Here is a 21,473-nt window from a genome sequence, read left to right as displayed (position 1 = left end):
ATTAATAAATAAAAAATGAATCTATAATTTATTTCACATTACTGATTTTCAATTAAAAAATTTTATTGCATAATGATTTTTTAACGTTCAGATTTTAATATTTATAAAAAACAAATATTGTAAATTTTTAACTTTTCACAAATAAGTAAACATATTGTTTTAAGTTTAAACATTAAATATATCTTGCACATATAAAAGCTATTATCTTATCAGATAATATCACTTTGATAACATTACATACAATCAATATTTTACTCATTTTCCTGATTGACACTACTCCTTAACATATTCTCATTAATATATCTTTGAAAAATGATATAAATAGGTAAATGAATAGAAAAGTGAATATATATATGTGTGTGTGTGTGTGTGTATATATATATTATGTATATATACAAAATGATGTAGAATATATTTTGTAATATACATGAATAAATTATTAATAATCCGAAGTTATAACAATTCCTAAGACCATATAATTTACAATAAAATGAAGACTTATGTAAATATCTGTTTGAAGTTGATGCTGTACAATCAATTTGTTAAAGTAATTAATGCTTCTACAACATTTCCCCTATGTTCTCTGAGTGTTTGTTCTGCTACATTTCGATTTATTTCCATTTCTCTCATCTAAAATAATATAAGTGTTTTAATAATTAAACAAAATTTTTAACATATAAATGAGCTAATTAAAAAATAATAATAATAATTATAATAATTCTTACAATAAGATCAACATCTTCTTTTTTAATAGGAACTTTTAACAATTCCTTTTCTCTTGCCTTTTTCTCCGCAGCTTCTTTATTCCGTCGATCTCCGATTATACTTAATGCCTTTGATAGAAATAATTATAATCAATAATTTTATATATATAATTGTATATATAATTTTTTGTAGGTTAGGTTTTAAAATTACATATTCTTAAGTGAAAAATTTAAAAATATAAATTATAAATATTAAGAAAAGTAACAAAAAAATTAATTTTGAATTTAAAGAATATGAGTTTTCATCATTGCCAAAAAAAAACTTAGTAAACATTGTTGACAATCATAAACACACGTGGAATAGATAAAGGATAATATGAATACTTACGCAAGAAAATCCATCAGATGAGGATATTTCTTTTTCCTCTGCATAATCTGTAACTTTTTCTAAATCTGCCGCACCACTATCATATTTTGCTGCTTTTTTCTGTGATTTCTCTTGTTGTACTTCATCAGAATCACCATTTACATCGTTATCCGCCATTTTTCCTTTTTTTAAAACGTACTTCACATTGTGTAGATAATTATGAACTATATATGATAACTTCACGTTGAAATCTAATAATGTCTATATGTTAAATTTCAGTAATTTAATATCATTAATTGTTATAAATTATAAGACGTTGATTAAGAAATATTATTTTTTATAAATCTTAGCTGCTTTTAATTTTGTACAGCATAAATTATAATTTAAATCATTGTAATATCATTATGAAAAAAATTTTTTTTTTTAAATAAAAATTATTAAAATATATTTATTAAATATAAAATCTTAAATATAAAAAATATCGTAAATTATTCATCTACAATAAAATTTTAATTTTAAATAAAAAATAAATTGTTTAAAAAATCTAATATTCTTAATCCAAATATTTTAAATAAACAAAAATAAAATTAAAAATAAAAGAAATAATAAAGAAAAAATGAAAATAAAATTTAAAACATATATGTATATATAATAAAAATCATAATACAAAATTATAAAAAAACTTATTAAATATACAATTACATACATTTTTTTAATTAACAAATATAAATAATCTAAAAATATGTATACTTATTTCTCATTTCTCATTTCAACTTTTAATGTTTCAAATCATAATGTTCAGTTAAAATTATATTGCGCGCAAGATTATAAAAAAATAGCGATATATATTTAGACATCACAATTTTATATTATTGAATAATAAAAATTGAATTTTTTTTTCATAAGATATCAAAAATTAATTAGAGATAATAGAAATTATATAAATAATAAAAATAATAATATAAAATTTTGTTTAGATAAATAATCGAATAAAATTATTATTTTATATCATTTTAATAAAATAATATTTTATTAAAATAAAATAAATTGATGTTACAAATTATCGTCAGTTTATCTATGACGTGTAAAATATAACCTAATAATTATTGAATTAACATAAATAATTATTTTTATTTACTGTGAAAGAAATATTTTGATGTTTTTTTTATATTTTATTAGAAACCTATTAACAAATTTATAATAATGACCGAAGCATCATTTAGTAAGCCAACAAATGATTCACCATTTTTTCGAAACGAACCTGTAAATTACACGACTGGTATATTTCAATTTTTTATAATATTTTTATATTTTATATTTATTTATATTTTTATTTTTAAATTTTTTATGAATGAGAATAATATTTTATAGAAATTCGTCAAATGATGCATGGATTTGGAGACAGTAGTGAACCATTAATTGAATCTGCAAAAATTGTAGAAGAAGTTGTTTTGCAACAAATGAGAACAATAATAAAGAAAGCTTGCGAAGTTTCCGAAAGACGAGGAAATTCAAAAAAAAATATCTGTGTTTCTGCAGAAGATTTAATTTTTTTATTACGTAAAAACAAAATAAAATTGCAGCGACTTATAAAATATTTAGGCAAGTTTGATCTCAATATTGTAAATTAAAAAATTTTATTTTTTGCAATGTTCTTTTGTATCTCTTATTCTTTGCAAATATTTTTATTTAATTATATTTTTCAGACTTAAAACAATTTAAAGCTTCTATACACAAAACTATAGATAGTGATTTACCTGAAGATATTCTGGAAAATGAAAATTTAAATGGATCCAAAAATAAAGGACCACTTTATAATTTTCTTAATGAAATTAACAACACTGGTGAACTTCTTGAAGATGCATCTACTATAGATGAAGTTAAACAACAAAGATGTGTTCGTGCTGAAATTATGACAAGATCTATGGATGAAGCTAGATATTTGAAATTTAGTAAAGCACGTAATGCATCATTTGCAAATAAAAATCGACACAAATTTAGTGACTGGATAGCATCAGAAAGTAAGTTTTGTATATTATGAAATATCATATATTTTATAGTTATTTCTATCTATTTATCAAATACATTCTAATATCATTTATAATATAATTACATCATATTTTATCATTTTAGGTGATGTAACAATATCAAAACAAGCATATACAATTTTGGGTTATTTAGCATATGAAACAGTAGCACAAATTATAGATTTTGCATTATTAGTAAGACAAGATCAAAATAAAATATTTGGAGATGCAATAGATCGACTAAGACTTAGTTATGTTAATCCTTATACTTACAAACCATATTATCATGGCAAGGTTTGTAATATTATATCATATTGAATATAAAAAAAATAAAGGAACATATTATTTTTTTATTTTTTTAAATAATTAAGCAGGTAGCTGTAACAAAACCAATAACACCTGCTGAAATAATTGAAGCTCTCAGACGGTATTGGTCTCCTCAGTTAGATATGACTGGTCCATTTAATCGTTGGTCCATGAAAAAATCACATTTAAAACTTCTATCATGTTAAGATAAATAAGCAGGGTAAGAATTAATTTAATTATAAAAGAAAAGTATATGTCTTGTATAAAAAAATTATCAGTATTTTATATTAAGTTAAATTAGAATATAGAGATATTTTAAAATTGATCAATATTTATTGACAAATTCCTGTACCCCTTACAGATATAGTTTAGATTTCCAATATTAGATGTACACATTACTACTTAAATTATTAGTAATTTTTTTTTTTTTTTTTTTTTTTACAAAATCTTCTGATTATGTATCCTAATGTGTCTTATATATATATATATATATATATATATTTTTTTTTTTACAATTATAATAGTTTCTGTACATTTTACAATTGATAGTCCCTGATTTCATTTTAAAGATAGGATTATAATACATTTAACTTTACGCTAACGCACGATACGTTTGCATTCATTGTACTTTTCATAAAATATTTGGATTTTTCCTTCAAAGTATCGTAAGATACTTTAAATTTACTTTTAAATGAGATACTTTTAAGTTTCATTATGCAACATAATGACTAAAAAGTTTTTTTTTAACATTCATTATACTAAATATTTAGTATCTACAAATTTGAGCTAGTCTTATAAATTTTACATGATATTTCATGAATTCACACAGATACTAATTTTGCTTCTGTATCATGGTGAAAGCAACGTCGATACACGTACTTTTCCTTCTGCGCCACCAGTTATACAAGTTCCGGATTGATTGGCAGTAGACCAGTCACAACACAGTGTACCTTTATGTCCGCCTAATTCTAAAATTTTTGCTTGTGTACCTGGTGGCATCTGAAAATTTATATTATATTTAATATCAAATTGAATAATAAAATTATAAGAGATATTTAATATAGCTAAATAGTAAAAATTATATACTTTATATATATTTCCTCCAGTTTGTGTACAAAGTAGCATATAGTTTCCACTTTGATCAAAAGTAAATAATTTTCCATGAACTGTATTTTTTTCTACTTTAATTTTTGTTTCCCATAAAATCTTTCCTGAATGATTTAAACTTCTTTGACAAAGTTTTCCATCCTCACTTTGTGTACAAATGTTTGTGTAATCATTAATTAATTCTATATCAATAATTGGACTTGCATGACAACTTATATTATCAATAATTTCGTTTCTTCTTAAATCATGTATTAAAATATTTCCATTGGATAATCCCGTAATAAGAAGTTGCCCATTATGATTAAATGCAGAGCATAGTGCAATTACATTTTGTTCCATTGGCAAGATTCTTTCTAACTTTCTTGTTTTTATATCATATAATAATAATTTTCCTTCATTTGAATCAGATACAGAACATACAAATGTCGATTCTGTTGGATTGCATAATAAAGTAATGATTCGAGAGTTCTCGTGTTGAATATCCCATAAAGTTTTGTAATCACGAGTATCATGTAATTGAATTAGGCCATTATTATCTCCATGTAAAAAATATCGTTCATTTTTCGATATCCAATCTAATGCTGTAATAGCTTTATTTGAGTTTGCTGGAGTAGAGACAAATGTAGTGACAGTTCTATTGGATAACAAAAAGTAAAAAGTAAATTTAGCAAAATTGTAATTACAAAAATTAATATTCTTTTATAATTAATATCTTAATATCTAAATAAATATTCAATATAATTACTTTGGTGATGGTATTGGAGTCCATACTTTAATAATACCATCAGCATCACCTGTAGCAACGTAAGAACCACTTGCATTACTTTTACATTGAATTATTGATGTTTTATGTTCTGTATATTCTTCCTAAAAATAATTTTTTCTTATAAAAATTTGTAAGATATTGTCTATATAATAAATAAATTTATAAATAAAATTTTACCTGACTCAGAAGAATATAAGTGGAATCGATTTTATCTTTAGCTTTCCGTTCGGCTACCGTATCAATAGATGAATCTCTTTTTCTAGAACTTGTTAATCTTGAATCACAGCTAATGCTTCTTTTACTAACAGATTCAGATTTATTAATCGAATTTATTTTTCCTTTTGTATTAGTTCTTTTTGTTGATATTACTTCAGATTCTACAACTTTTTTTGTACTTGTTCCAGGCTTTCTATTTAAAATTGGACTGGAACCGCCGCCTATATTTCTTATGAGATTTCTTAAAGTTTTAGGATTTTCTAATAAAGGAGATTCTCTATTTAAATAAGAAGGAACATAATAACAATCATATTAATAACAATAGGATATTAAATTATTTTTGTTTACGAAATGAAAATATTTACTGTGCTATAATATAAAAGTCATCCATGAGTGGTAATTGTTGAGGAGCTGGTCCTGGATTCACATCCATTACATTTTCTATTTTAACAGATTCGCTTAAACGTTGCTTTAATGCTTCATTCTCTTCTTGAAGACGTTTTAATCTATTTGTATCTTCATCTATTGCAAGCAATGTTGGTTGTGGCATACACTATAATTAACAAATAAAAAATTAGACTGTACATTGTTTAATCATATATATACATAATAACATATATATATATAAATATATATATATATATATATATTTATAAAAAAATTATATAATATATATTATATAAATATCATATTTATTATTATTAAATATATATATTTTTTTTTCTACAATTTAAAATAATAAAATTTATAAATGAGAGGCACGATGCAAAATACCTTTCACCTACTTGAAAAATAGTAGCAAGAAAATTATGCAAAGACACTAACATAGTGTCTTGCCACTGTCTACTAAAATGAACAGAATATGCTGGATTGTCTTCAGGATTTTTAACAAATGGTAATGCTGTAAAGATAAAAAAAAAATACAAAATATTTTTTTCTGTAATTATATGAATAAAAATATGGAGGAAAAAAAAAATAAAATATCCTACCAAACCATTCTTTCCATTCTGAATGCCCTTGTAACTCTGGTGTCATTTTTATAAAAAATTCTTGAATCCTATCTTGTTTATTGTTTACTGCTGCATTAACTAGGTACATTTTTAAAACAGCATTCTCTAATTTTCTCACAGCTGGTGTGAAATGACTTTCTAAACGAGAGAACATTCTCATGTCTAAATGTCCCCATAACTCTCTTAAAGATACTAAGTCATAATTATATATGTATTGCATCAATTGATCAACAATTTTATCAACCTGTTAAAAAAGTAATGAAAAATCTTAATTAGAATAAAATTATCATACAGAAATGAACAAATAGCAATAAATTTGTTTCAAATTAAAAAATATAAATACTATAAATAGATCATAAAATATTTTTATATTTTATTTTTATCATTTTCATATTATTATTTTCTTAATTAAATAAATTTTTTACATATTATTTTCATATAGTTTTATCTTTTTCTTTTTTTTAATCACTTTAAGTGCTTACGCGCTCACCCTGAAACCTTTCTCTTTCTCAGCTTTCAAATCGTTATCAAAAGCCTTCAAAGTTTGACTGAAACCCCTAAATAGCAAATATTCCTTGACTAATTCGTCCACATATTGAATATGAGACATTTTCCTTTATTTCTCTTCGAAATATTAACTTTTTCCTTCAATTGACAGTTGTATGTTGTCATCCTTTAGCCATTTTAATGTTTGAATAGGGAATTTTTTTTAACTTTTGACAAACAATGTTACCAATATAATATTTATCTATTAAATAATATCATTTATTCTAATTTTTTATCTTATATAAAAGCGGATTCTTGAATTTTATCATTAAATATTAATATTCTTAATGTTAATGATACAGTATAAAATGAGATTGCAATTGAATAATTAAAAGTGAATTATATAAAATCATATAAATGTCATATAAATATCATTAATTTTATAATCCTATTATTATTATTAATAATATATTATTATATAATTATTTTCGTCATTATAATTTAATATAAGATTACTAATATAATAAAAATAAATTCCCTATACAATCTGTATTTGAAAATATTAGAAATAATTTTTATTTGCTTATATACTTTTTTTTAATAATCTTAGTAATTTTTTTATAAAGTTGATAAATTTAATAGAAATTTTAATATTATACATTATTATATTATGTTAATACAATATAAAATTAATAAATTAATATTGAAAATTAACTATTATATTAAAAGTTTATTTAAGCAAATAATTACTATACTCAAATATTTCAAATAATCGAATTATTTTTTATATTATTATTATTTTCATAGTAATATTTTAAAATAAAATAAAATCTATTGAACAATTGAAAAAAAATAAATAATTATGCAATATATATGTATTAGGTATTAATGTAATATATCTTATTTTTGAATTAAGATCAAGAGGAACAAAAATATAGTTATATTGGATGAAGTGTCTAAAAGAATTTAAATATTTTATAATTTTTGTATATATAAATATATTATGACAAAAAATTACGTATCATGATGTTTACATATATAATTATAACATAATATATGTAATTATGATATAATTATATATATTATGATATTTATATGTATATACATAAGATAAAATTCTTTCAATTTATTCTTTAATTGCTTTATATCGATATCACTGTTAAATGCATGTGGTTATCTTTTACTTATGAATATGACTCGAAAAATAATTGAGATAAATGTATTAATTGATCAAGATTTCGAATAATCAGAATTCTATAATTACATAGTAAATATGTATATATGTATATATATTATGAAAATATGTATATTATGTTAGAATTTGATTCATACATAAATTCGAATTTAACATCGAAAAAAAAATTTTAAAACATTTCTTATTTTTATTTTTCATTAGTAAATCTGAGTCGATATAAAGAAATAGGTATAAAATAAATAAATCAAAATTATGTCAATTATATATAATATTAATTTCAATGAAGTTTCAATTAATAATGAAGTTTTAATTAATAATTAATAACATAAAATTTACAACATTTTTTTCATATAATTTTCATATAATTTTTCATATAATTTCATATAATTAATATATTAATATTAATTCTTAAACATTATTATAACTATAAAATTATTGATAAAATTATAATTTAATATTCTATATATGTTTTAAAAATGTTTTACAAAATTATAAATAACAAGAGAATAGATTCAACGAATTTTTGATAGTATCGTTTTTAATAGAGTATAAAATTTCTTTCTATTTTCTTTCTATTATTGTATTAAACTTTTGTTTACTTAAATCTCATTGCTACATTAAGTAATACTTTGCATCATATATCTGGCGAATTATGCTAAATAGTCGTTTTAGAGATATATTATAAAATGAGAATACTTATATTTTTACTTTATTATTAAAGATTAATAATATAATTTTTTAGAAAGAGAAATAATGAAAGTATATTCATATCTCATCTGTGGTCATATAGTAAGAAAAAATATAGTCAAGGAGATGATAGAATAGTAGAAAAATAAAGATAGGATGAATATAAAAATTTCGATATATATGAATGATTGTGAACAGATTCTGTGATAATAATTTAAAATATTTATGATATGAAAGTCAAGAGCAAAATAATTAAGTTCATGATTATATTCCCATAAAAATAACACTATTTCTAAATTGTCTTAGATGAAATAAAATAAATGAAATAGAATAAATCAAAACAAAAGCAAAAAAGGAAAAAAAAAAATGTGATTAAGAATTGACTATCAGCGCCACTTCTTAGGTACCAAAGATATTTCTTCAAAAAATATCTCCTGAATATTTCTAAAAAAATATTTTTTACACTCAAAAGATGGGATTGTTAATTCTTACATTATCTCTATCCTTTTTCTATTTATTTATTTTTTTTGTTTATATCTGTTTCATTTAAGGTAATCTAAAGATGGCGTTGATTTCCAATTTTTATTCTATCTCTGTCCTTCTTTCATTATTTTTTCTCCTTGTCTATATTTATTCTGCAAAATTTATATGTTCAAGTTTTTATATATAATTAACTTTATTGTCTTTTTTGCCTATTAATTAAAAATTAATAATGTTATATCTCGTAAGTATACATATTTATATATGTCACATATATATATATTATATATTTACATTTTTATATATCATAAATAAATATAATATAATGCTATTTTATATTTTGTATTTTATATTAAATAAATTCATTTTATATATGTCGGAAAGGATTTATATATTATTATAGATATATATACAAATTTATTATTACTATATAAGATATTATAATATATTCGTAGAATACTTTTAGAGAATTTATTTAGAAGGTTAAAACAAATTTAAAAGTTGATACATAAAAATTTTGATTGAAGTTTATTTATTTATAAATAATTGGAAATTGAAAATTCAGCGATCTCACTTTTCTGCATATCATTTCGTCTAACTTCTTCAATTTTTTATCTAACCCACTTCAATTGCTTATAATTTAATAAATAAGTTTTAAGTAATATTTTTATATATCAATTTTTACATATATTTGATTTGATTTCTAGAAATTATCTTGCAAAGAATAATCATATGAATATATTAACATCCTGTATAGATATTTTAGAAATTTGGTTAGTGCATTAGAGATTTAAATATTAAGATATAGGCATCTACATAGAACTATTTAAAAATATTTAATTTATTTATTATTTTTATGATTTTATGTATAAGGAAAATAATTGAAATGAAGATAAAAAATCCTATATCTTGAACATTTATTTGTAAATAAAATTCACAATGATGTCATTATGATCATTACTAATAATAATAACAACTCGTTATCGGTAATTAAAATGTTCGCTTTTTATTTCGTTCTCTTCTTATTAAATGAATTTGCAATGTGTAGTAAAATTGCAGATATACTATATAGACACTAAGCGATCTGCTATATTTTTTTTTCGTAGGAAAGAAGAAGTATATTTTTGATGCTTAGCAACGAGTATACGCCATATATTTTTTTTTTTTTCTATTTCTATAATTTAACTGCATTTCAGGGGTCTTTATCTTTACCTGATAAAATATTAATAGCTAATACAGTTCATTCTTAAAAGGCACAAGTTTTTTCCTTCCTCTTCCCGCGACGAAAATTTATTTTGATCTTCCAGTTCGATCGTCAAATATATTCATCTTTTTTTTTACAACAATATTCATAATTATACAATCGATTTTTTAATACTTCATTTTGATTTATTATATATTGAAAATTTTATTCATTATTCTCAAAAGAAGAAAAAATGTTTTATAAATATTTTAACATGATTATTTTTTAACATGATCAAATTCTTTGATCATATGTTCTTTTTTTGAAATATATAGATATATGATAATGTGAATAAAATAATTACAATATGTCATATAAAAATAGTGAAAATATTATTATCATTGAATAAATCACTATAATAACAAAAAATATTTTAAATTAATTGAAAAATAAATATTCCAATACATATTTTATATTAAAATATTTTTATAAATTATCGATTTCTATTTATCAAATATATTGTAAATTAGAAAATGTTGTTTACAGTTTAATATTATTAAATAAAAATATCTTCATATTCTAACTATAGTGTTTTACGAATATAACTGGAAGATCGTTTAAACAATACAATTATCTATATAATTTTTTAAAAATGAAACATTCGAACAGAATTAAAAATTGAAAGATTATGACTATATTATCTGTTCGAAATTTCATGGTACATAATATAAAAACAATTTGAGGCAAAAAAGAAAACAACAATATAGTAATCTAAAAAATATATAAAATACGAGATTGTATTTATTGTCAACAATAAATTACGACAAATAAATCTAAAATAAATAATAATAATAATTATTATTTTTGGCCTGTGAAAAGTGGTAAGAATAGTTATAGAATTATATCTTTTTCTTTATCGAAATAAAAATATTATAATCTTATTTACGTTTGTTATGTTATTAAGTTAACTTGCTTATGTTGTAATGATTTTATTTTATTACATTTTGTTTGTTCGTTAATTTGTATACGATAATTAATATAGATTTTGTGATAACATGTTTTAAATTTTTCGACAATTTCAATCATAGGCCAAAAATTTAAAATTATAAGCAAAAATGAAAATCAAAAGATCAATATTCAAAGTTTTAAAGAATACAAATATGTTCCGTATCGCATCATAATTGAAAATTTCATAGTTGAAATTTTAAAGCCAAGTAGATTAGTTTAGAATATTTAATTATACGTAGCTATAACCCGTTGCAAGTGATTCTTTTTTATTAGTTTCTTTTTATTACGTCTAAAGATTTCAAATACTTTATTCAAGCTTGATTTGAAAATTTGCTTTATAATAAAAAAATCGTAGAATTATAGCGATTTTTGAAATTGTTACGATTTTTCTTTTTTTTTTCTTTTCTTTTTAAGAATTAAAAAATATTTTTGTTCTCTTAATATTTTTACCATGCATTAGAATCGTAATTTTTTTCAATGATTGCACGACACGGAACTTACTTATTTTAATTTTAGTTTCCCAATTAGAAAAATCTAAAAGTAAACTCGAATTTCGTAAATTGATCGAAAGTAATATGTTAATAATATAATTTCAATTATCAAAAAATGCTTCAAAGATAGTTTCATACCAGACATAAATAAATTACGTGTATTTTTTGTTATGACTAGAGTGCAGTCAGCAAGAATCATAGTAATTGATAGATCATATGTTTTAACAGCCTGTGTCCCATAAAGAGCTTAAAGTGTCGATTGGCCATTATATGTATATATATAATATTAACACTGTTCATATACACATGTGAACAGCTATTGTTGATCGAGCACCAATCTCAAAGTGAATTATATATATGTATGTGTGTATCTTTAGTGATTTTATTTCCATTATTTTGATTCATCATTGGACATTGTTCGTTTAAGCGAGCGAACAAACATGGCTTTAAAGCGGAAATGCGCGCGTGTCATTGGTGCTCGTTGTGCGAACGCAGCGATCGATTGGATGATTTGAATATTTTTTTGTTATTTTTTAAAAATTTTTTTTAGAAAATTTCTATAAGTCCATGTCTTCTTGTTTGGCTTTGGGTGCGATTCTCTCGCCGCTATCGGACTCTTTGACGGAAACATGAACATCAGCTATTTCAACAGGTGGAGGAATCACTGGATTCACTGATCGATCCTCTTCAGCGACTTCAAAGCCAATCGTCGCGCCAATCTTCTGACTTGCCTGTCTGAATGAATCTGATAACATCACCTATAATGAAAGATTGATGAAAAATTATTAAAATATATATAAATATTCTAATTTTTACATCTACTATAATAGTTTATATTTTGTAAAATTATAGATTAATTAAATTAATATAAATTAGATTAAATATTATTATAGTGTAATATAAATATTATATTAGAAATTATTATTATAGAAAAACAAAAATTATTAAAAATAAGATTAAGTCAGAAAAGTATGTAGAAATTAAGTGTTATTAATGAAATATTTTTCGAAGAAGTTTGAAATTTTTCTCTTCTACAGATTATCTTCTCCATATTTGTAAAAAGAATTATATGTTAAATATATAATGATAAAACGTATTCTAATTTAATATAAATTGAAAATAATGATTTGAAAATTCGAAATCTTTTGAAATTTTATAAGATTTTTCTGAAATATAATATAGAAATAAATTTTAAGGAATCAAATTTAGAAAATCTTTTTATATAATATCCAATAAAGAAGGTAACAAATATAATTAGAGACAAGTTAATTAAAAATAAAAGATTTATACCTGTACAACATTGATGCACATAGACGTGAGGGCCAGGCCGAACACCAGGTATATTATCGAACCCATCATGTACACGGGATGCTAGATCAACCAACCAATCAATTTGTTAATTTGTGCATGTGTACTTGTCATTCTTCAAAATTTTTAATTTTCAATAAGAAAACACGTGCAATTGTGCTGAAGTGATATTTATGCAAAAAGCACGTACAGAATAATGTATATACGGTGTTGTACGATTTTTCGCATTATATGTATCTTTTTTTAGTTTGTCTATTTGTTGATGATGACCTTTTTGATTTTCAAAGCTTACCATCTGAACGCCACCGTGAAAGAAAGAAGCAAGAAAATAAGTTAATTATATGTTAACGACATGGCTTCACTATTCAAGAATTGTTGGGACAAGGGAACATTCCATCGGTCAGATACAAAGCGAACGCTAATTGCAAATGAAAATCGAAGAATAATATTCTTCTAAGAGAAACGTTTCGAATCAAATATTTTATATCGGATTAAAAAAAAGAAAGATATATCACATGATGATAATTTTTAATAATTTAATAATTTTCTTTTATTTATATATATATATATAAGAAAATTAAAAATTTATTCTTAAAATCTTTAAGAAAGATATTTAAAACAAAAGAAAAAAGAAATATTGAAATAAAACATTAATTTTTTAAAAATTTGTGAATTTTTTCCTCTGATTTTATCAATTTCAGAAATATCAGGAAAATATCGATTGAAAATTTATATATGGCGTATCGAGAATCATGGTTAAAAAACAATTATTACATAATTATCTAAATTGATTAATAATTTTTTTTATATTTTTATATTCTTCAGTATTATATCTAATACATTGAAATAACTTATACCGGGTAAACTTGAAATAACATGAAATTGTAACATTTTCTATTACATTTATACAACTATGCTTACGTTGAAACTAGAATATTTAATTAAATAAATTTTCAATTTGTTTTTATTACACAACTAAACATTTTTAATTAAATTTTTACTCGAAAAAATATTCCAACAAACGTGTCTCTTTGAATTCATTCTCGCAACGAATGAATCTCTTCATCTAGGGGGAATAGATATGATTGGAGCAGGATGCAAAATACAAAACGACGATTAAAAACGTCGTTGAAGTAAATGAAAAAAAAAAAAAGAAGGTAAAGAAAAGATCACCTGTGGCACGTAATCGCCGAAACCTATAGTACTCATGGAGATGAAGACAAAATAGAAGCTCTCGAAGAAACCCCATTCTTCTGACCACCAGAATATAGCCGCGCCGATGAAGATGTAAACGACAAGGATAAAGATGGCAACAGAGATCGGCAAATTGAACTCGTCGTCGACAGCAAACGCTGACATTGCCGGTGTTTCAGGCGTATCAGGCACGTTTCCATCTAAGTTGAGAACAGTTTGAGATTGTTGTGCCTGTTTCTGCATTTCTTCAATGTCCTCTGGATTAATCTGCGAGGGCCTTTTAAACGTTGCTAGATCGTACACCAATTGCACGCCTTTCATTACCTCCTGTTCAGGTTAAGAAAAGTTTTATTCAGTGAAAAATGGAATTATAATATATTTTTCTGTCTTAAATTTCGTTATAAGTAACAGATTGTGGTGCGATAAAATTCGTTTTTAGATAAGCAGCTTTTTCTAATAACTTGTTTATTGTTATTTGTTTTAAAATGGATATTTGTAATTAAAATAAAAACTGTGAGGGTTGAGGATCTTGCAAGAAGAGGTGAGTATACCTATTTTTGATAATTTTTGACTTATTAGGCGCAATGTATTTCATTTAAATTGATTAATGAAAATAAAATTTTTAAAAATTACAGTAAAGATTTGTCGATGATTGTTAATTATAAAAAAATATATTTTTTTTAATATTAAGCAAAAACAATAATTTTAGCAATTTTTTAAATTTTCCTAAAATTACAAATAAATTTACTCTTATTTACAAGAAAATTATCAATTATATATTGATTTACAATTATATTATTCAGTTTTTCAAGAATTTTTTTAATAATATTTCTTCTTTCATGAAATTTATATTAAAAAAAAAAAATGAGATTACATAATAATTACAAAATTAATAGCATTATTAATGAAAAATACACTAGAAATAATAGGAATAATAAACATAGTGATGAAATGTTATAAATAATATCAAAATTAATAAAGAAAGTAACAAATGAATGAAAATCAAAATCTACATAAAAATTATTCTTAAATCGATCTTTTAATATCTATTTCACAATTCTGATCTTTCTTTTCGTTACTAAATTTCTTACTTGGACAGGTACAGTTCGACGAACTTTCCGGCAACTTCCGGTATAGTAGAGCCTTCTCACGAACGCCCAAAGGAACTTGATACCACGTGTGAATAATTTGCCAAAATCAGCCAGTATTATCAGAAACATCGGAATCCCGAAGATAGCGTAAACTATTGTGATTGCTCTTCCGGTGTTGGTACTGGGTGAAATGTGGCCGTATCCTAAAATAACGTGAGAGAATTCGTAATTATGAAACGAATTGATAATAGTTGAAATATTGTAGTATGATTTATTTGTCAGCAAATAAGAATTGAAATTTTTAAACAGATTCGAATCTTCATTCGCATCTTCTATATTTCTATGGGACAAAAATAACCTAGATGATACTAAATATTGCGATGGCATTTGGTCTAACTTTAGCAATTTTAGCGGTACAATTTGGCGGTTGTTTGCTCGTCGTATTTTTCAATAATAGAATATTGTTTTGATACGGATTGTTTTAAGTAATTATTTTTTTTAAAAATTTCTTTTTAAATAATCTTGGTAAACGTTAAACGTTTTGTATATCAATTCGAGTTTCACATTGTTAATAAATTTTCGATCGATTGCAATTAATTTATTAGATCAAATGAAAAATTAAAATTAAAATTAAAAGATGGATAATAATTTAAATATGAAAAATATGATTCATAAATTTGTTTCTTTTTAAATATTAAATATTATAATATTAAATATTCATAAATATTCACAATTTATTATGAATATTCATATTGCATTTTATAATTTTTTAGTTTTAATCGAATTTAATTAGACGTTGGATAAATTATATTATGCAAATTCAAGATCGCTTTTGTTCTCAAAATTAAATTTTCGATCATTCAAAATTAGTAATGAATAATGATATAAACATAAAAGATAAATTACAAAATTGCTTTTTTTATTAAATATCCTATTTATCATCAATTTTATTTGAATTTATTATTGTTAATTATCAATTTTAATTTATACACGTGTCATTAGACTAAATTAAAAAGAATGCAAATGTTAAATTCTTAAAAATCTAATATTCTTTTTAAATTATTAATTCGTTATTAATACTAATTAATAATAATCATCTCGTGTCATCAAATCATCTGAAAATTCAATATTCTCGCGTAAACAGCGCATCGAGAAATCGGAAAATTATTTTAAATTTTATCAATTTTACATATTTTCACAACTACTATCGAACGCGTGCGCACTCAGCTTTTGACAAATATCAAGTACCACACTATCGTCAACATAACTATATTCACTACTCGGAAAATCAATACGGAACTCGTAAAACGTTTTACGACTCAATCATATCACCTCACTTCATCATATATCAAACTCTTTCATCTCTCTTTCTATCCCTCACATATCTCTTCTATACCGATATTTCTCACCGATGGTGGTTATGACGGTCAGACAGTAAACAACGGCGTTCAAAAAGCTCCAACTTCTTTGCCCGCTGTACGTGTGAACTCCCGCCTCGTGGGCCGTGTGCAATTGCTCCTCAAACTCCATCAACTTCCGCCGAGCCATGCTCTTCCAGTCATCCTCCTTCAAATTGTGACTGTAGTTCCACAAAGTGTCCAAGAAGTCACGTTTCACTCGTTTCACACCGCATTTGTAAAAGGTCTCGAATGCCCCCTCGGTGAATCGGAAGACGAACGCGCCCAAACCGCAATAGATCATCACCAACATCAACTCTGACAAGCAACGATTCCTCAATCTCCTCACAATTTGTGTCTCCTTGGGATTTTGCTCCACGAATGCTTTAAACTCGGCAACTACATCCTTCAGTGCCCTCAGAAAGTCCATCAAAGTGACTTTCGTTGGTTGGTCCGTAATTAATTTCTTGAATTTCGTCTGTACTTTCTTCGACGTCTCTTCGATATCCGAAATCTTCTTTGGTTCTCTTTCATCCCTCTTATTCTCTGGTTCTTTTTCTTCTATTTTCTTACCGAAGAAAGGAAGCCAGGAGAACCAGGAGGACCTCTTCCTCTTGTTCTCGGATTCTTTCAATTTTTCGATCGACTTCTCGATAGCAATTTCCTCGCTTTCTGTGAGCGGCGTGCTGAATTTCCTTCTTCTCAGTATCGTTTCTTGAGCATCTTCGAACACGTCTGGGGTATCAGGATCAAGGATACTTTGTTCTCTTTTCAAATACTCTTCTTGAGCCTTGGCAAAGTCTTGTATGAGGCTATCGTTGCTCAAAGGGATTATCTGTTTCTTCGCGTCCGAGCTGGATCTCTTCATGATCATTTCCGTTCCCTGCCGAGGGAACGACTCGCTTTTCTTTATTTTACGATCCTCGTCGGTGTCGTCAGTTTGACTGTACAATCTGGATCGTCTCCTCTCCGGTTTCACTTGAACGTCTTCCTCGAGCTTTTGTCTACTCGATTTCTTTTCCCTCGGAGGCTTCTCGATTACGTGTCTTGTTGCAACATCAAGATCACCACTGCTGGTCTTCTTCGACACTGTTCTCTTCGTCTTAATCTTTCCCACTTCCGGTGACTTCGTTCTCCTTGGATGCCTCTCTATTTCCTCCATATCACTGGAATCACTCGACTGACCATGCCTCTCCAATCGTTCCCTCGATTTTTTCTTCAATCTTCTCTCCACTTTCCTAGGTTCAACCGGTTGATCGACATCACCGTCAATTTCTTTCGATTTAGGTATAGCATCTTTGTACTTCTCCTTTTCGATAACTTCGCTAACTCCCGATTCTTCTTTCGATACACAATCCTCGTATTTTTCCTTCACGATAACCTCAACAACCGTCGACTCTTCTTTCACTGGATTTCCGTTATCAACTTTACTGACCACTTCCTTCTTTATCGACCGAGCACTTGCCTCGTCTTTAGCGTCACTTTCACGTGTTTGCAATTCTTTCGAAGGAGAACTCTCGTCCATCTTTCGTAACGTATCACGTTCCACGACTTTCGACGGACTTCTCTTCTTTTTCTCCTCTATCCTCGGTTCCAGTTCGTTCCTAACCTTTGCGTCCTCGTCCAATTCCATCCGCTCGGCATCCTCCGCCATCTGTATCATTCTGGCGCGTCTCGCTTCCTCCTCGTCGTCGGAGGTCTCGACCAGCTGTTGGTTCCTCGACGACGGATCAGGTGTCTTTTCCCGCCTTCTCGCTGCCGCCTTGCGTCGCCTGTGCACCGTGTAACTGTCCTCCATGGCGGGATGGACGATCGTGAAGGATCGTTAATCGCGATGTCGGACACTGGTGCACGGACACTGTGACCGAACGACGCGAAAACTGCACACGATTGCGTCTGTTGGCCCCCGGTGCAGACGGACACCGAGACAGAAATAAAACAGAGGCTGCTCCCACCACACAGCAGTCTGTTACCAGCGGAACCAGATGGTTTTGCCGCAGCGGGTATCGAGCGAAGCTGGCACGCGAATCGCGCGCAACGAGAGGCCAACCACGATGCCGGCCCTGCAGCAACTGCAACCCGTTCAACGGCCCGCGGTATTCGGCAACCCGACCTGCAATCGGTTATTACCACCACTCTTTCGAATTTTCGAGCGTTATGCGGCTCTTTACCGTTTCAAGGCTATTTTGACGCATCACATTTCGTGATCCATTATTATTTCGTTTCGGAATTATAAGAAGTTGTGGCTGGTTTAGAGCAATTTTATTTTTTATTATTATTAATTATATTATTTTTTATTATTTTTAATTAGTTAACGGATAAGTTGTTTACATTATATTATGTTAATTATAAATAAATTTTTATGCTATGCGATTCTTTCTTTCGTTTCCAAAGATTGATTACATTCCATTGAGAATTTTAAGAAATCCTGTTTAGTGTACTCTTATTATTTTATGAAATAAATAAAAGAACTTTTAGGATAATGTTTTGATCGCCTATGCGATTCTTTATTTTTCAATACTGCTTTGGAAGATAGATAATTATTAAGAAATTATAAATTAATATGTGTCTTTTTATTTTTATGACACATGTATAGATATACAATAAGTTTTAACAAATAACAAGTGATGATTTTGTGACTATGAAATATAATTTGTTACTCGTAAATAATTTTTTTTTTTTAAATATATTTCGCTCATGAATGCTATGCGATTTTTTCTTTTTTGAATTTAGAACAGATTCCTTTCAATCTGAGTCGCGAAACGGTTGATGTCTGAGCCATTTGAAACTGTTCTTTTGAACTGCTTAAATTTTCTACAATTTTATTTATTTAATGATTTCTTGAGTGAAGATTTTACGTGTAAAAAATAATTAGTTAATCGTAAGTAAATTTTTAATTATTAGTTATTAATATTAATTCAAAAAATAATGAAAATATACACGAAAATATAATAAATAAATATCACAAATAAATAACATTACTTTTTTACATACAAGAATGTAATTTTTAATTTAATAATTTAATAATTTAATAATTTTATAATTTCTATGAAATATATTTTTATGTAAGTGTAAAAGTATGATAGAAATATATATATATAATGTAATGATAGAAGAATAATACTTTTTCGAGATACAAGAATCTAAATCAAATTCTCTACTACTATCCTCAAATTTTTGATCACCAGTTTTACCATTTTTCTCTCATCTGAATTTCTAACCCACTTTACACAATTTTTCATATCGCAGATGAATATTTTATTCGATTTATTTAAATCAAAAATTATTTGATATTCTTGAATAACTTAACTTTGTTTTAGTTCTATTTTTTTTTATTCGAAAATTTGAATTTTATTCGAATAAAACCCCATTCCAAATCTGTGTAGAATGTTATAATGTAGTTATAGAAGGTTTTTCTTAAAGAAAAATTTAAGATATGCAGATGCAATATACAACTTAATATACAATAATTTAATAAAATTATTATTTAATATATTGATTATTATATGAATTATCAGTAATCAGAAATTATTTAAAAATTAAATTAATTAAACGTAATATATTTATGTAGAAGGACTTGATCTTTTAATAGCAAGAAATGTTTAATATTTATTCCAGAGGAAGCAATTTGTACAAAGATAAAATAGGAAATCGTTTATACAAAATGATTGTTCAAAGTTTTCTTCGAAGTTTCACGATTCTCATAGTTCTTGAAACTTATTCGCTTACTTGGGATGTTATCAATATTAGCTTCTTAACGTTTGCTATATTTTTTAATCACATAAATCCAACTAAAATTACAAAGTATTATCCTAATAATTTTTATAAATCAGATCATAAAAGTTTTTAAATGATAGTTTAAAACAAATTTATTCTGAGCCCTTTTGAACAAAATCTTCATGAATTTTACAGCATGATGTTTTAATTTTTTCAAGAAGTATTCCAGTTACTCTAATCATATGACAAATGTAAAATTTTATTGAACGAATAGAATATTTTTGAAAACCGTTTCAATTAGATATTTAAAAAATGAATAATAAATTTGATACAGAGAAATATTAAATAAGATTCTTTATAAACAATTCAATCGTAATCTAATCTAAATATTTTAAAATTCTTAATTTATAAAATGATAGAAAATTATATAATATTAAAACAATTTTTCTTAACAAGTTTTTAATAAATAAAAGATAGAAATAGATAGATATTTCTAAAACTTAATTAAAAGTGATGAGTTTTGCAACAAATGCAGTATTAAAAATGAAATAATTATCTTTTAAACAACATTTTCATTAAAATCAATGTTATGTATCTTTTTTGAAAATAATTATCAATTTAATTTTAATCAATTATATTAGTAACTTTTAACTTATTTACAAGCGTTTCTAAAATACTATATAATAGAATCTGATTCAAGAAGAAGAATCAGAAATAGAATAATTTGAAAATA

The 21,473-nt window shown here is 25.1% G+C and overlaps 4 protein-coding genes across 12 annotated transcripts; 1 reads left to right on the top strand and 3 right to left on the bottom strand.

Annotated features, from left to right (window-relative positions):
* Positions 1 to 42: 42 nt before the first annotated feature.
* Positions 43 to 2,369, bottom strand: LOC100865709 (huntingtin-interacting protein K). Of its 2 annotated transcripts, none has more exons than XM_012489773.3 (4): positions 2,210 to 2,369; positions 1,093 to 1,332; positions 726 to 833; positions 43 to 630 (listed from the first exon to the last, which is right to left on the bottom strand). In XM_012489773.3, exons 2-4 carry the CDS (start codon positions 1,246 to 1,248, stop codon positions 535 to 537), a joined length of 360 nt encoding a protein of 119 aa, XP_012345227.1. In that variant the 5' UTR covers positions 1,249 to 1,332; positions 2,210 to 2,369; the 3' UTR covers positions 43 to 534. The 2 variants fall into 2 exon arrangements, with proteins under 2 accessions (XP_012345227.1, XP_086758942.1); XM_086902816.1 differs by having other exon boundaries at positions 1,093 to 1,322; positions 2,210 to 2,310.
* Positions 1,843 to 13,129, top strand: Spt3 (Transcription initiation protein Spt3). 6 transcript variants are annotated; one of them, XM_086902812.1, is made up of 6 exons: positions 2,140 to 2,350; positions 2,443 to 2,673; positions 2,778 to 3,092; positions 3,205 to 3,392; positions 3,473 to 3,624; positions 4,234 to 4,575. In XM_086902812.1, exons 1-5 carry the CDS (start codon positions 2,275 to 2,277, stop codon positions 3,608 to 3,610), a joined length of 948 nt encoding a protein of 315 aa, XP_086758938.1. In that variant the 5' UTR covers positions 2,140 to 2,274; the 3' UTR covers positions 3,611 to 3,624; positions 4,234 to 4,575. The 6 variants fall into 6 exon arrangements, with proteins under 6 accessions (XP_031773839.1, XP_003696150.2, XP_086758938.1 ...); XM_086902813.1 differs by lacking the exon at positions 4,234 to 4,575 and adding an exon at positions 12,584 to 13,129 and having other exon boundaries at positions 2,217 to 2,350; XM_086902811.1 differs by lacking the exon at positions 4,234 to 4,575 and adding an exon at positions 5,682 to 5,811 and having other exon boundaries at positions 2,217 to 2,350; positions 3,470 to 3,624.
* LOC100870353 (WD repeat-containing protein 91) lies at positions 3,716 to 7,200 on the bottom strand. 2 transcript variants are annotated; one of them, XM_003696072.4, is made up of 8 exons: positions 6,994 to 7,200; positions 6,483 to 6,747; positions 6,279 to 6,394; positions 5,859 to 6,046; positions 5,455 to 5,770; positions 5,257 to 5,378; positions 4,491 to 5,145; positions 3,716 to 4,403 (listed from the first exon to the last, which is right to left on the bottom strand). In XM_003696072.4, exons 1-8 carry the CDS (start codon positions 7,111 to 7,113, stop codon positions 4,254 to 4,256), a joined length of 1,932 nt encoding a protein of 643 aa, XP_003696120.1. In that variant the 5' UTR covers positions 7,114 to 7,200; the 3' UTR covers positions 3,716 to 4,253. The 2 variants fall into 2 exon arrangements, with proteins under 2 accessions (XP_003696120.1, XP_012345214.1); XM_012489760.3 differs by having other exon boundaries at positions 6,986 to 7,120.
* On the bottom strand, positions 11,299 to 19,352 carry LOC100872780 (uncharacterized). 2 transcript variants are annotated; one of them, XM_012489756.3, is made up of 6 exons: positions 17,036 to 19,352; positions 15,627 to 15,829; positions 14,515 to 14,862; positions 13,532 to 13,636; positions 13,324 to 13,404; positions 11,314 to 12,791 (listed from the first exon to the last, which is right to left on the bottom strand). In XM_012489756.3, exons 1-6 carry the CDS (start codon positions 18,819 to 18,821, stop codon positions 12,591 to 12,593), a joined length of 2,724 nt encoding a protein of 907 aa, XP_012345210.2. In that variant the 5' UTR covers positions 18,822 to 19,352; the 3' UTR covers positions 11,314 to 12,590. The 2 variants fall into 2 exon arrangements, with proteins under 2 accessions (XP_012345212.2, XP_012345210.2); XM_012489758.3 differs by lacking the exon at positions 13,532 to 13,636 and having other exon boundaries at positions 11,299 to 12,791.
* Positions 19,353 to 21,473: the final 2,121 nt, after the last annotated feature.

The sequence above is a fragment of the Apis florea genome, unplaced genomic scaffold (genome assembly GCF_048593485.1).
Source record: "Apis florea isolate Af1SG1 unplaced genomic scaffold, ASM4859348v1 contig_2272_pilon, whole genome shotgun sequence".
Lineage (NCBI taxonomy): Eukaryota > Metazoa > Arthropoda > Insecta > Hymenoptera > Apidae > Apis > Apis florea.
Note: the sequence above shows the minus strand (reverse complement) of the source record. Positions and strands in the feature narration are given on the sequence as shown.

What these genes read in the sequence shown, in the direction of transcription:
- LOC100865709 (XM_012489773.3), bottom strand. Translation starts at nt 1,248, where the DNA reads ATGGCGGATAACGATGTAAATGGTGATTCTGATGAAGTACAACAAGAG. An exon ending in CATCTGATGGATTTTCTTGC is followed by an intron (nt 834 to 1,092) that starts GTAAGTATTCAT and finishes TTTCTATCAAAG; the next exon opens with GCATTAAGTATAATCGGAGA. An exon ending in AAGAAGATGTTGATCTTATT is followed by an intron (nt 631 to 725) that starts GTAAGAATTATT and finishes ATATTATTTTAG; the next exon opens with ATGAGAGAAATGGAAATAAA.
- Spt3 (XM_086902811.1), top strand. Translation starts at nt 2,275, where the DNA reads ATGACCGAAGCATCATTTAGTAAGCCAACAAATGATTCACCATTTTTT. An exon ending in GCGACTTATAAAATATTTAG is followed by an intron (nt 2,674 to 2,777) that starts GCAAGTTTGATC and finishes TATATTTTTCAG; the next exon opens with ACTTAAAACAATTTAAAGCT. An exon ending in AACCATATTATCATGGCAAG is followed by an intron (nt 3,393 to 3,469) that starts GTTTGTAATATT and finishes TAAATAATTAAG; the next exon opens with CAGGTAGCTGTAACAAAACC.
- LOC100870353 (XM_003696072.4), bottom strand. Translation starts at nt 7,113, where the DNA reads ATGTCTCATATTCAATATGTGGACGAATTAGTCAAGGAATATTTGCTA. An exon ending in AGAAAGAGAAAGGTTTCAGG is followed by an intron (nt 6,748 to 6,993) that starts GTGAGCGCGTAA and finishes CTTTTTTAACAG; the next exon opens with GTTGATAAAATTGTTGATCA. An exon ending in ACTCCAATACCATCACCAAA is followed by an intron (nt 5,146 to 5,256) that starts GTAATTATATTG and finishes GTTATCCAATAG; the next exon opens with AACTGTCACTACATTTGTCT.
- LOC100872780 (XM_012489756.3), bottom strand. Translation starts at nt 18,821, where the DNA reads ATGGAGGACAGTTACACGGTGCACAGGCGACGCAAGGCGGCAGCGAGA. An exon ending in GTCGAACTGTACCTGTCCAA is followed by an intron (nt 14,863 to 15,626) that starts GTAAGAAATTTA and finishes TAACCTGAACAG; the next exon opens with GAGGTAATGAAAGGCGTGCA. An exon ending in CACCGTATATACATTATTCT is followed by an intron (nt 13,405 to 13,531) that starts GTACGTGCTTTT and finishes TGGTTGATCTAG; the next exon opens with CATCCCGTGTACATGATGGG.